The following is a 13,348-nucleotide window of genomic DNA, read 5'->3' on the forward strand; positions in this document are numbered from 1 at the left end:
TCAGCTCGTATTCATCTGAACGGTTTAATTTATAAACAAACTGCGGTAAGAGTGCACTTTGAGTAGAACAAGTGAGAAGGATGTGGAATTGGAAAAAATGAAATGAAATCTGTAAGTTTTACGTCCCACGTTTATGCCGATTAGGCTAAAGGAGACGGTGATGCTGAGAGATGAGTGAGATGGTGGAATGAAGGAAGTGGGAGAAAACGAGAGAACCCCGAGAAAACCCACGAGAAGGGTGTTTGTCCACCACAAAGTCCACACGGCTCGAGCTGGGATCGAACCAGAGACCCCAAGCACCGGAGGTGAATGCTCTACCACTGAGCCACCGCGCCCCCTGATGTGGAATTGGAGGAATAGAATCACTGTTATTTGTACATAATAGGTTGGGTTTAAACTAAGTCATGAGGAGGTATTGTTGTTACTATAAGTAGTAGTTGGAGTTTTTTTTTTTTTTCCTCCAAAAATAATAGTCTGTTTGTCGGTACTTTGATATGATGGAATGTTACATAGTTCAGAAACGCCTTTAAAATTTAAAATATTTTACATTATGCTTTCGAGACTCGATTCTGTAATGTGCTGTATAATCATGAACTTCGGAATAGGTTTCCTTAAGCACTTTTAATATGATGCTTTTCAAGTAGTACAGGGTGATAGATTTGCACTAAATACAAAAACGAAAGGAAGTGTCTCCCTCAGCTCTAATTACTATAATGTAATATAACGTCGTTTTAAAGGTAATTCATTGCATATATTGTATTTCCTGAAAGTAAGATAAGGTTAAAAAAAAAAAAAAAAAAAAAAAAAAACATATACACATATATATTCCCTTTTTTTCGCTAAAGTGGCATTAGGGCTTATTTTCAGGGGTTTAATCTATAAAATGCGGTACATCGAGCAGCACTGTGGCTGGTGACTCGGAGCATAATCGTTGTTAACGTGATTTGTGAGAAAAACGCAAAATAAATTTTGTTGAAAGATTGAATGGAATAAGTACAATACCATAATTTATATTTAAACATATAACAAATAGTAATTTATGGATACAAGATATAACCTTCTAGTAGGCCCTAATTGCACATAGTAAAAGTAACTAAGTTACTGTAAAGTGACCCGTTTCGAGCCCTTCAATTACTGGAACATATTTTGGAAGTATGGCTTAGCCAAATGACAACAAATCTAAAATAAGGCCTGTTAGGAAAAAGTTTTTTTACGGTACGTGATGTTTGGGCACGAACGTTGGGCCCCGCTGTTTGGGCGCGAGTTAAATTAAAAAGTCATTATATTACGCGCTGAATACTAAGTTCGAATAAAGATATCACAAGGTGTCTACTGTAGTGGAAGTCCTTGAATTATACTGGAGTTTGTTCTACATACATGAAATACTGAAATTTCAAAATTCTAAAAACTTAATTAACAATTAAATTTTGTAAATTTAAGTTTCAACCAAAGTTAAGTGTGCTTTTTATTTGATAACTTTTCAAGCCAAAGGTAAGTAGACCAGACTAGATATGATTGACTACATTACATACATAGTGAGCCTATTCCATGATCAATATATGTACACTTAACTATTATTTTTCACTTTGAAATCGTTCTTTTTTTCCTTTCGCCACTTTCTTTAATGCGGATTAAATACTTGCCATGGGACGAAAAAAAAAGTGTGTTAAGTGTTGATTTTTATATTGTAATGTTAATAAAAAAAAAAAGTGATACCAGAAATACGGCATACTGCAGTTCCTAAACTCAATGTCTTAGACACCCTGTATAAACATCTTTCCCTCAACTCGAGTGCGCGGAAATCTTTTATTGGTAGTTCTTTATTGAACTTAAGGAAGAGAAGAGTTTGTCAAACGTAATACGAAAGAAAACAAATTTTAATATTCATAAGTATGTGTTTATTAATTTTTAAAAAAATACAAAAATTAAATCAATATGTTTTAATTAACATTAACAAAATTATTAACAGTTCGTCTGATTCCTTCATTTCCTAGCTTTCTTATATAATACAAAAATTAGATCAACATGTTGAATTACAAGAATCGTGAACAAGCGAAAAATCAATCCATAACGAGGTTAGGCAACAAATGCCACAAACGCATTAAGCTATTTAATTTAGATGAATAAATAAGATAGAGATAGAAAATATACAGATAAATGAGATGAGATAAAGATAGAAGTGTTAAAAATGTATATATATACATATCTTGATTCGCGCTTAGTTTTCAGTGCCTAGCTTACTTTATATGTCGTAAATTGTGATTTTTACTATATACCTCGCGCCCAAACGTCCTGTCCCGGTTTTTTATGTATTTATATTCTTTAATGCATTGTTGCATACAACATAATTTTTGGGGCGGCCGCGGTGGCTCAATGGTAGAGCGTTCACCTCTGGTGCTTGGGGTCCCGGGTTCGATCCCAGCCCCCGCCAAGTGAACTTTGTGGTGGACAAACACCGTGTGCGTGGGCTTTCTCGGGGTTCTCCCGTTTCCTCCCACATTCTTCATTCCACCATTTCATTCATTACTCATCATCACCGTCTCCTTTAGCCTAACCGGCATAACCGTGGTACGTAAAACTCAAAGATTTCATTTTTCAACATAATTTTGGGAGTGAAAATATATGTCTTGACCAGAAATCTCACCAATACGTCATCCTTTTCCCACACCAACGACGTTATCCTTATTCCTGTCAGTTCATTTAACTTAAAACGTATGGATTCTACAGTTTGGATCACAAAAAGTAGGACTGCCTTTCAGAAACTAAGTCCCCAAAATGACCCTAGATCCTTACGAATTCCCTTTAGGTCCTGCTCTTTTTCCCTGCATTCTTGCTGTAGTCAGGGGTGGAAATTGAACGATAATATTGCAGTACGTATATGGTAATTTTATATTACAAATATTATATATTAGCTATATTTTTAATCTAGAATAATTAAATGAGTGATAGAATTAGAGAAAATATCGTAACTACAAACAGACTACAATGATTAACCTTCTGCTTCACGCAACTTGCTAATCGTTTCTTTGCCATTTTGAGTGTTCTCAAAACATACCTTTGTTTAGTTATCTTCTTTGGAGTCTAAGGAAGGGGAGGGGGCACGGTGACTCAACAAGGTATTGGGTCCCTGGTTCGATTCCCGGACAAGTAAGTTTGTGGTGAACAACATCATGTCCATGGGTTTTCTCGGAGTACTCCCGTTTTCTCCCATATTAAATTCCACCAATTCTTGGGGGCGCGGTGGCTCAGTGGTAGAGCGTTCACCTTCGGTGCTTGGGGATCCTGGTTCGATCCCAGCTCGCGCCGTGTAGACTTTGTGGTGAACAAACACCGAGCTCGTGGGTTTTCTCGGGGTTCTCCCGTTTCCTCCCACCTTCTTCATTCCACCATTTCACTCATTTCTCATTATCACCGTCTCCTTTAGCCTAATCGGCATAACCGTGGGACGTTAAACTTAAAGATTTCCTTTCATTTTTCCACCAATTCTTCCATCATCATCCTTGATCATCCAGCTCCCTTAATCTAAAGGGCATAACGTGGGACGTTAAACTGGAATATTTCATTTTCCAAATATAAGGAGTAGTTTATGAGAAAGAAAAACCATTAAAGTCACCGGGGTAAAAGCAAGAATTATTTGAAAACATTCTGCTGTTTTCTGGTATAAAATGTGATTCATCCGATCCGTCTTTTGCACAGGAGGTTGAGAGGAAACTATATTTCAGGAAACAAAGTAAAATCACAATTACTTGTAATGCCAATATTACAACCGAGCAGAAAATAAAGTAAAACGTGAATAAATTGTGCTTCACATAAGACGAGTTACTTTTCTTTCTTTTTAAGCTGGCTTTTAAAACTATATTTTTGAAAGGAAAACAGATAATTTATTTTCTGTAGTCCTTCAGCAAGTAACTGTAATTAGTACTCAAATAAACATACAAACACGATGAGAAGAAGCTTTACAAAACATATAATGATTTGTTTGTTACACCTATATCTGGTGCGTGAGGTCCCTGGACTTTGTAGTGGACAAACTCCATGTGTTGTGTTCTCGGAGTTATTTTGTTTTCTCCCAGTTTCTTCATTCTGCCATTATCTTCCATTTCATTTTCACCGTCTCCTTTAGCCTCGGTGCATAAACGTCAGACATTAAACGAAACAAAACTGTTTAAAAAAAAAAAAGTCCCTCCCCCCCCAAAAAATTAAGCTAAATTTTGTGTCAATTCTACCTTTTTGTCAGGAAAAGAAATTGAAAAATGTAAAACGCAACAATAATGATGTTTCATTATATTAAAATAGCTCTTAAGCATTTTAAATTAGTAAATCCGACAATTGAAAGAAAGATATGATTCCTGCAACATTTCTTATTAGAAGTTCAGTAGCTTATATATTTATGCCACTTCGCATTTAATAATGATTCTGATTAAAATAAATAAGGGAGCGTTTTCATCTGTCCTTTACTTCCATTAGATGCGAGCGATTTTACTAAGTAACCAATGAAATTGCACATGTAGTTAGCACGCCACGCACGCGTCAGAGTAGAAAAATGTCTAACTTAGACGCATCTGGCGCTTCTCTTTCCTTGATTTTGATGCTTCATGAAGTAATCTGTTTAGCGGTACAAGTCGTTAAAGAGGGAAATGTGTAGAAACAGAAGCCAATCAGGCTGTATGAGAAGCTAATTTTTATGTTCTGTGACGAAAAGGTCATTATCACAAGATTAAACCAATTGTAAAATAAATAAATAAATAAATAAAAGTATAACTCCACGACGTACGTTCATGATTGTTTATTGACAGAATGACACGAAATATCGTTAGTCACGCATGCGCATCAGCTAGTTCTAAGTAATCTGGCCCAATACAAGCACGCATCTATGAAAAAAAAAATATATATATATATGAAATCTAGACTAGCATAACTTTTGTAACTTCTGATGACTTGGGCAAATGACATCATTCTTTGCAAATCTGAATGTGTTACGTCGAACTCATTAGAAGATATAAAAAATATATGACCTGGCCGTTTGACAGAATAGGGAGAAGCCAATGGTATTTATGAAAAAGATTAAAAAGATATTTCAAATGTTTCCACCTATAGAGCATCTCACTCTTAGATTGCAGTACAGAGTAAATGGAGCGCGCTGTTGCTACATTTCTTTCGCCGTATGTTTTCTTCTGAAGAAAGAACAAGAAAGACAGAAAGAGTGACTGAATCTGTAAATAAAGCCTTTCTTAAATTTATATATTTTCATCGCTTTTGCCATACCATTTGCGCAAATTCATTTGGAATGGTGAATTGGAGGGTACGAAACAATAGTCTAATAATTGTGTGTTAGAGATTTCCTTTTATGATGGTTTATAAATCGTTGCAATAAAATTTGGATGGAAGCAATACGAAATCGAGAGAACATATGAAACGAATAGAAAACATATGATTCATGTAAATGACAGGCTAAACAGCTTCACACAGAAATTTCGTGTACCGATTGTGTGGCAAACTAAGGAATAGCAATGGGTAAGATACTGCTACTGGAAGTTGAATAAGAGTGAAAACTGGAGTAGAATGACAGTCATTAGTGATGAGAAAATATGACGTACGAAAACGCTCATTCGTCTGTGTATGCAAAATATCCGCAAATCCAATCCCGTTCGTCAAACAAAAGTTACATCGTGTGAAGGCGGCTGCTCCCTACTTCCGACGGTTTAGATCCGATTTTCCCCGCGGAACAACGTATGATTAGATGCACGATTTTCTGGTAAGTAAGAATTCGTAATTTCGTTATAAAAATACGCGTAAAGCGGGATAAAGTCGATGAATAAAAATTCAATATAAGAACACTATTTTCCTTGGCAGTTACAATTAGTTACCTTTTATTTCACCTTAATTTCCACTCATGCATGACTATATTAAACAATATTTGAGTTTTTAAAAAAATAACATTAAGCATCCTCATTGAATAAAAGTATCATTTAAAGAAAAAATAAACAGACACAGAGAGAACCTTACTGGAAAAAATAACAGTGTTCACAGTTTACTTACGCAAGTAACACGTAAGCATTGTTTCAATGCTTTCTGATGTTGAATTTGTTCTTTTGCCGGTAAGTATGTCATTGTAAGAAGAGAGAGCCCTCTTCACATCAACAATCGAAACTGATAAGTGCATTAGTTGGAGACACTTTGCAGCGATTTCTGAATACTCATCTAACACTCCTTCCACACTATCCACTTCACCAGTAGATAAAGTTTGGAGCTCATTGTGTAACTGCATGTAAAATTTCAAAAATTCATGGTGGTCTATTCTCTCAAAAATGGGAATTTTCATCACGTTGTTAGTAATTGCCAAATAATGGTAATGAATAAATCGTAAAAGCGTCGAAAAATTGTCACTTTTGCGTAAATTTCGTGGAATATCGAGACTTGTTGCAAATTTCGCTAATTCGACGGAATTTCGCGTTTAATCGCGAGCGTTATATGGTCTAATAAATAGTGGAAAATATATATTTTAGATACACATTTTCATATAAAACTGATACATTTCGCGTTTTCGCGTGTCACCAAAAAATCGTGTCTCTACGTATGATATCTTAACAAATACCAGAAGGTCTAAATGAAACATCGCTTTATAATAGAAATTATAAATCCATTTGTGAATATTAACGAAAGATTTGTAAATTTACAATAAAAGAAGAAGAAAAGAACGTATGCTAAATACCTTTTAATCACTTTCGCTGCTTCCACTTAAAGGTGAAATCCCTTCCATGTATTCAGTCTGTAGCTGAAAACCCGAAGAGCATGTAAATGTAAACGTGAAATAAAAGCAAGGATAGGAATAGCCAAAGAAGCCTTTAGGAGGAAGGAAAGTCTGTTTTGTGGGACCTTGAATGAAGAGTTGGGAAAAAGATTCATAAAATGTTTCGTGTGGAGTGTTGTACTGCAAGGGTCAGAAACATGGTCATTACGCAAAAAATGGACTGGAAGCTTTCGAAATGTGGGTGTGGAGAAAATGGAGAGAATTTGTTGGGTCAAACGGAAAACGAATGAGAGAGTATTAGAAATCGTGGGGGACAAAAGAACAATTTTAGATATTATTAAGAAGACGAAAAGAACCAACCTGGTTGGGACATTGGCTAAGAAGGAACTGTATCATGAGCAACGTGCTAGAGGGTATTGTAGTAGGAAAAAGAGGGAGGGGACAAAGGAGACTACAATTACTGGACGATATCAAACTAGAAAAATCAGATGTGAAGACGGAGAGATTAACGGAAGACTGTGGATCATGAAAGCTTCTCAGTTCAAGCAAGTGACGTGACAATAATGGCAGAACACCTATGATGATGATGATGGCAAATGTAATAGTGAATAGGAACTAAACCTCCCTGCTTTCTATACTCACTTCTGACATCTCAGACACACAGGGCTAGATTAACCCCTCTGGAAGGCCGGGTGCTTAAAAAAAAAAGTCCCCTGCTGACTTCGCTTAAAGTACAGTAGGAAAGTTAAGGAAATATGTTTCATATTCTTGGTCATATTTTATTTTATGATGATGATTGTATGTACATGATTCTCTTTAGATAGTCAGTTGAGATTTTGGTAAGACTGGAGGCCCGGGGCTATATCACCCCTAAGTCCTCCCTTAATCCGGCCCTCAGACACACAATGTCAGTATGGAAACAGAAGAAGAATGAAAAGAAACCCTATTGTATCTGTTACAAACAAACGCACAAGCTGTGACTTTAAATCAGGTATAATGACAGCCAACAAGATACAGATCGTTAAGCGTAAAAACAAAACCAAACAGAATTATCAAACCCTCCGAAAATATATTTCGTTTCTTTCATGCTTCCTGAAGAAACATCAGGGAAAAGAACAAAGAGCCTTTTCATTCTGCTTTGTGAGCTCATGAAGTTATTTGTTATGAACGCTTTTTCCATCTTCATCTGCGTATTCAAAGTAAATAAGTGAAGTGTAATTACAAACGAAACCAACTTTTATTGTCAAAATTGTCTGCATTCGAAACAACATTAGGGACTACGTGCAAACTGTAAATGAATCAATTACAAAAACTAATAACTTTTTGTCACCAGGAGTGAGGAGTTTTATTACTAACAGACATTGGTCTGTTTTTTTCTCTTCCATAGATATTGATTTTCTGAAGAAACAGTTTGTTTTGTTTGAGTACCAACTGCATTTTTGTGATTTATGTTATTGCTAACTGAATTACTTGAGGGGCCGCGGTGGCTTAGTGGTAGAGCGTTCACCTATGGTGCTTGGGGTCCCGGGTTCGATCCCAGCCCCCTCCAAGTGAACTTCGTGGTGGACAAACATCGTGTGCGTGGGTTTTCTCGGGGTTCTCCCGTTTCCTCCCACTTTCTTCATTCCACCATTTCTTCATTACTCATCATCACCGTCTCCTTTAGCCTAACCGGCATAATCGTGGGACGTAAAACTCAAAGATTTCATTTCATTTTCACTTTTGAATTACTTGAATCCTGATTCAAGTGTACTTACTTCATTCGCGATTGAAATTTGTCTTTCTTGGAAGAGAGAAAATACGAACAATACGCTCCCGATGTCTGAATGTTAATCTTATATATATAGGTAGGTGTGGTTCAGGATTCTATTTTCCGATTATGCTTCCGTTAAGCATTGGATTCGTGCTCGCATAGCATCAACAGTGAATACTTATCGATATAGCACAACACACTACATCAGTAACTTTAAAACAAGCATTATAAGGAAAATAGCATCGGCAAGATTTGTCACTGCCTTTCTTTTGATCAGATGCGCGCGCTTTGATAAGTTGACTCTTAACTCTAAAAATCATAAAATCTAAAGAAAGAAAAGTATCGACCTGCGAATTATTTTAAAAATAGTTTCAATATTTTTCTCCCATCTAACCCCATCAAACCTGAAAAATAAAAAAGTTTCTCACTGGTCAACTTTTTAGATATTGCATTGCAATAGTATACGCACTTTCTCTTAAATTTTATTTTTTATTTTAAAGTTCAAAAAGTTTTTTTGAATGCAAACTTTTCCAACATTGGCACCAAATATGGTGTTAATAGCTGTATAAGTTTCAACTTCGCATCTCTTATAGTTCCAAACTTATGACATGATATATTTAACGCGAAGTTAGAATTTGCCGTTAGCAAAATTTCAGTATTTCAATTTATTTTAATTCTTGATATGAGAAAAACAGATTATTTGATAGAGAATACAATGTTCTACAATAATCTATCCATATCTAGCAAAAAAAAAAAAAAAAAAAAAAAAAAAAAAAAAAAAAAAACTATCTAAAATTCAGGCTAAGTTTGGCAACAATGGGCATAAGGAAAAGGATTGCCATTTATTCCTGTACTGCAATCTAAGGGTGAGGCGCTCTATAGTACGAGAACAGTTTAGAATCCTTGTTACATCAATCTCGAAGACGGACTATTCTTTGTTTCTTTAGAGTTTACAGTATTAAATATTACGCGAACCTACCGAATATATTATAATAAGAAATTTATTAATTTCAGGAATGAGATCTAAAACACTTCTCTTAAAACTCTTAATTTTATACTTTTTTTTTTTTTTTTTCAGATGTATGATAGAGAGCGAACTCTAACGCTGGCATCCAGCGCTTCAGCAGTTGCAAATAATTTAGCCGTAAATTTTTCAAACAGTGAAAGAGGGGCTTCACATATTGCTGTTATACATCGAGATCAAATTAATATAATTCCAGTTTCCAACCCTGAACTTAGATCAAAACAAGTAACATGTGTGGGAAGGACCAGTCTATGCCCTGCCTCAGTAACACAGGTAAGCGTTAACTATTAAAAATCCATTTCGTTCACAGTAGTTTCCTAAGTTTGAATTTCCTTTATAACTATATGGAAATTTCAGTAGGAAAGATAACTTATGTTGGAAGTGTATTTAAAGGGGGAAGATCAATATTTATATTTTAGAACCTACCTTTCTGAAAAGGAGAGTTGTCCTTTAGCTGATGCTTTTGTTGTAAATCAACATTTAAATCATGCATATGATAGTCACTTTGCAATCTTTAATGAAACGTATCGGTATCATTAGCCTGAATAATTATGTATAGGTTCTGTAAAAGCTAGGTGACCATTTTAGGCGTCTAATTGTTTTTCTTTATATTTTGTTTCGTTTGTATGTCTACTGTCGTTATTTATCATATGAATTTCATAATTATATATTTTCGTTTATTTTATTTCTTTTATTTTATGTGGCTTATTTTTGCATGAGCTTTATTTGCTATTTTTATTTTATTTTTTCAGAACATTCCACCTTTTGTTGTATATATGGTTGCACTTGCACTGATTTGAGGATGGAATTTCCTTGCACGTGTGTATAGATTATTTTTATTATAGTTCTTCATTGATTTTATTTTGTAGTATTTCTTTAAATTTTATGTTTTGTCCCAGATCTTACACGAATAAAACCTTTCTACATCGTTTATAGTTATCAGTAGTTCCAGTTACCATGTAAAACAGCGTTACTGGAGATAACACAAAAATATAGAAAGGAATTTTGAAACCGACTAAGGTCTATATTTAATCTTTAAAAAGATGAATGTTACATATGTGTATTCATTGTGTATACATATGTAACATGTGTATGTATTGTCCATTATAGCTTTGAAAAAATTCCACAGGATTAATAAAGGAAACTGACCAAAGCACTAGTTATATATATTAATAATATTTGTATATCAATTTCGGCGATGTTACATTGTCGAAACTGTTACACAAGCATTATTAATGTATATTTAGTGCTCTGGTCACTTTTGTTATATATTATAACCGCTGTGACAGTATGCTATCCTATGCATAACGTAGGACATATCTAAGGTTATAGTATTTGTTACATTTATTTATGATCGCTGACTGTTTTCTGTCGATGAAACACGGAATGCTCAGACCTCAAGAGTACGTTTAGGACTACTTAATAGTTTTGGTCAGGTTTTGGAGAATACCCCTGTTTCTTTTGACCGTTTTCTTGCATTTATTCGCGGGATTGAAATAGTTAACATTTTTTTTTTTTTTTTTAGGTCTTGCATGTTTTATTATTATTAGGGGCAGCTGTATAATGTAGTCACAAAGTCACGTGCTTTCCCAATTAATGCGAAGAAAAATAATTTTAAAAAATATGGACATTTATTCTTTATACGAAGAAAACATTTAGTTATCTTAAAATAGAGTTTGCAACCGTGAATGGTGTCTGTGAGAAATTTGGCAACATAGTATAAGTCACTATGCTAGATGTTACTCTCTTTTCAAGTGTTCTGGCTTACCTCTTTCAAGTGATCGCCTGCCTCAGCAGGCAGCCCTTTGAACGCTTGCCTTTACGTACAATGTAATCACACATTTTTCGTGAATAAAGAACCCGGTTTGGTCGACAGACAGAACAGGGAAGAAGAGGAAATAGGACGAAACCTAAGTTCTGTGGCTGTGATTCACTCAACCGAGCAAAGTAGGATGGATTTTCGGTTCTCGCACATACACAAAAGAATGACTCATATTATGTCAAGGGCGAGAAGAATCTACCGGAACTTAATAACACCTAATGTATGTTTACGTAACTTATTTTTTCTGTGTAGAAATTGAATGCACATTTATTTCAATGTACCATGAAATGTTATCGTGTCTTTATTTTAGAAGTAAATACACTATAAACGAAGCTAGCTAACTTTTCACTGTTACTTCATTTTGTATATCCGTTGCAAATTATACTCTTAACTATATATGTTAATGAATATGTAACGGAGACCAGTTTGCAGAATCTATTGAAAGAGATCACGGTGGCTTAGTGGTAGAGCGCTCATCTCTGGTGTGAGGGACCCTGGTGCAGGAATGATTTTGCGAAACCGGGGGAGGGTGTGTGTACAAAGTCAGTTTCACCGCTATTGCTGATGTGACTTTCCTGTTATAGAACTCTAGAGACGCCGCTGATTATTATTATTATTATTATTATTATTATTATTATTATTATTATTATTATTATTATTATTATTATTATTATTATTATTATTATTATTCCTATTCTTGTAGTCACTTATACAGAATGTCTTAGAAGTCGTCTGACAGGGTAACTCTGCTATTATTAGAATAACAACAAAATGTAAGAGGGGAAACCGTCTCCAAATATGATGAGTTCAATCTAAAGGGAAGATATTTTTTAAATCTAAAGTGAAGGAATTTTTTAAATCGGACGCCGTTTGGTCTGTATACTCTTTATGCACCCAATATTAAATGAAAATGCAACGTTGCCATTTACCGGGAGGTGGATAAATTTTGTAAGAGTAAGGTGAATGAGGGCATGTTTGAAACGGGGGCTGCATATCGACACACAAGCGTAAATGACTGTAACTTCATTCACTTATGTTGTGGATCCAGGTAAATGGCAACGTTGCATTTTCATTTACGCATAAAGAGTGTACAGCCCAAACGGCTCGTCCGATTAAAAAAAAAATCCTTTACTTTACACTGAAAACATATTTGGAGATGATTTTTCCTCTTAAATTTTGTTCCTCTGATAACTGAGTTACCCTATGTCAGGGGACTTTGAAACACCCTGTATGTTGTCTGTTTTATTTAATCTTATAGCGCTTTTGCGATTTCTAATAATCTTTGTCGTGTTATTTTATTATTTCATTTAGCTTGTATTAAGTTACACTTTTTACAAGTTTAATTGTTGAGCATTGTTTTTATTCTGGGAGTTTCTTTTTTTAAGTGAGAAAGATTTTCCAGTCATTGGCCTTTTCGTGACGGGGACAAATAACATCGGAGCTGACATTTCCATTAACACATCAATCAATTCGATGGAATACAAGTTGATCTACTGTAAGAGCACTGAATAAATCAGTTATTAATTCTAAACAAAGGCTGTTGAATTTCCAGTTGCAACAGGAGTATTATGTTCGTAATTTTCGATCTGAAGTGTTACTTTTACCTGCAATATCAGTAAAATATTCATTGAATTTCAACAATACTTTTACTAGTTGTACATAAGCGGTGGTGACCTTAGAAGTAAGCTGTTTTGTAACATGCGTGTGTGTTGTTGGAACAAAGAAATACCGAGTTCGGAATGAAAAATTACTTACTTAGCAGAAGACTGAAACAACAACTACCCACACAAAAAAGTACTATAAGCATTTTCGCTGCTCGTTTCATCGGATAGGAAGGAGAAATGTTGTAGGGAGGAAAGAAAGAAGAAAAAGTAAAGGACAGAGAATAAATATAAAACATTAGGTCGGCGCTGTGTTGGAATGCTAGGTTACATGACTACGTGATAGTGCCACCAGGAAGGGGGGGGAATAAACCTAAGGGAGGGTGGGTTGATGAGA

General features: G+C 35.0%; 1 protein-coding gene across 1 annotated transcript in view; it reads left to right on the forward strand.

Moving 5' to 3' along the window:
* Positions 1-13,348, forward strand: part of LOC145666717 (WD repeat-containing protein 54-like) — a 32,846-nt gene that overhangs the window by 2,422 nt on the left and 17,076 nt on the right. The window contains exon 2 of the mRNA XM_081734237.1: positions 9,583-9,801. Coding sequence (XP_081590363.1) covers positions 9,583-9,801 — 219 coding nt within the window. The remainder of the gene's footprint in view (positions 1-9,582; positions 9,802-13,348) is intronic.

The sequence above is a fragment of the Thermobia domestica genome, chromosome 12 (assembly GCF_964235325.1).
Source record: "Thermobia domestica chromosome 12, izTheDome1.hap1.1, whole genome shotgun sequence".
Taxonomy (NCBI): Eukaryota; Metazoa; Arthropoda; class Insecta; order Zygentoma; family Lepismatidae; genus Thermobia; species Thermobia domestica.